At 31.0% G+C, this 552-nt stretch overlaps 1 protein-coding gene across 1 annotated transcript in view; it reads left to right on the top strand.

Moving 5' to 3' along the window:
* LOC119581625 (phospholipid scramblase 1-like) overlaps window positions 1-546 on the top strand; it is a gene marked incomplete at its 5' end in the record, with an annotated part of 1728 nt that extends 1182 nt beyond the window's left edge. Inside the window, 1 exon segment of the mRNA XM_037929745.1 lies at window positions 61-546. Within this exon segment, the coding sequence (XP_037785673.1) occupies window positions 61-96 (36 nt within the window).
* Between the last annotated feature and the right edge of the window lie 6 nt (window positions 547-552).

Here is a 552-nt window from a genome sequence, read left to right as displayed (position 1 = left end):
AGTGGATGCATTGTGTAAATTGGATGCATTGTATTTTATATTTTCTTTTGTAATTTGCAGGATTTCATCTACTTTGAGCGGAAACAGAATAATTAATGCAGATCTGCCAGTCGGCTGAGACCATCATAAGCTGATTAATCTGGAGAAATGATTGCAAGTGACTAGATGTTTTCTGTTTTGATTCACTGCAACGTTGCACTAACATTTTAATTATTTCAAGAGATATATATTATACTGCATTTATGCCATTCTTTCTTTATTTTCAAAGAAGTGGGAGAAAGTTTCTGATACCTCCAATTGAATTCATTTTATACTAAATGAACACTTTTAAATCAGTTGGAAAAAACTATTTTATATTTTCTCTGTAGCCACTCACGTCATTTATTGGTGTTTGGTATTTTACATACACATGTTATTGTAATGATTAGATTAGAGGCTAAACACTACATACAAAGTTTAGCTGTATTAAGATTTTAGTTCATTTTTACTGGTTGCACAACAACCTTTGGCAGTCTTTGTGATTTATATGTTGTAAATGTTTGTATGCATCAC

This window comes from Penaeus monodon, chromosome 15 (genome assembly GCF_015228065.2).
Source record: "Penaeus monodon isolate SGIC_2016 chromosome 15, NSTDA_Pmon_1, whole genome shotgun sequence".
NCBI lineage: Eukaryota > Metazoa > Arthropoda > Malacostraca > Decapoda > Penaeidae > Penaeus > Penaeus monodon.
This window is presented reverse-complemented; position numbering and strand designations above follow the sequence as displayed.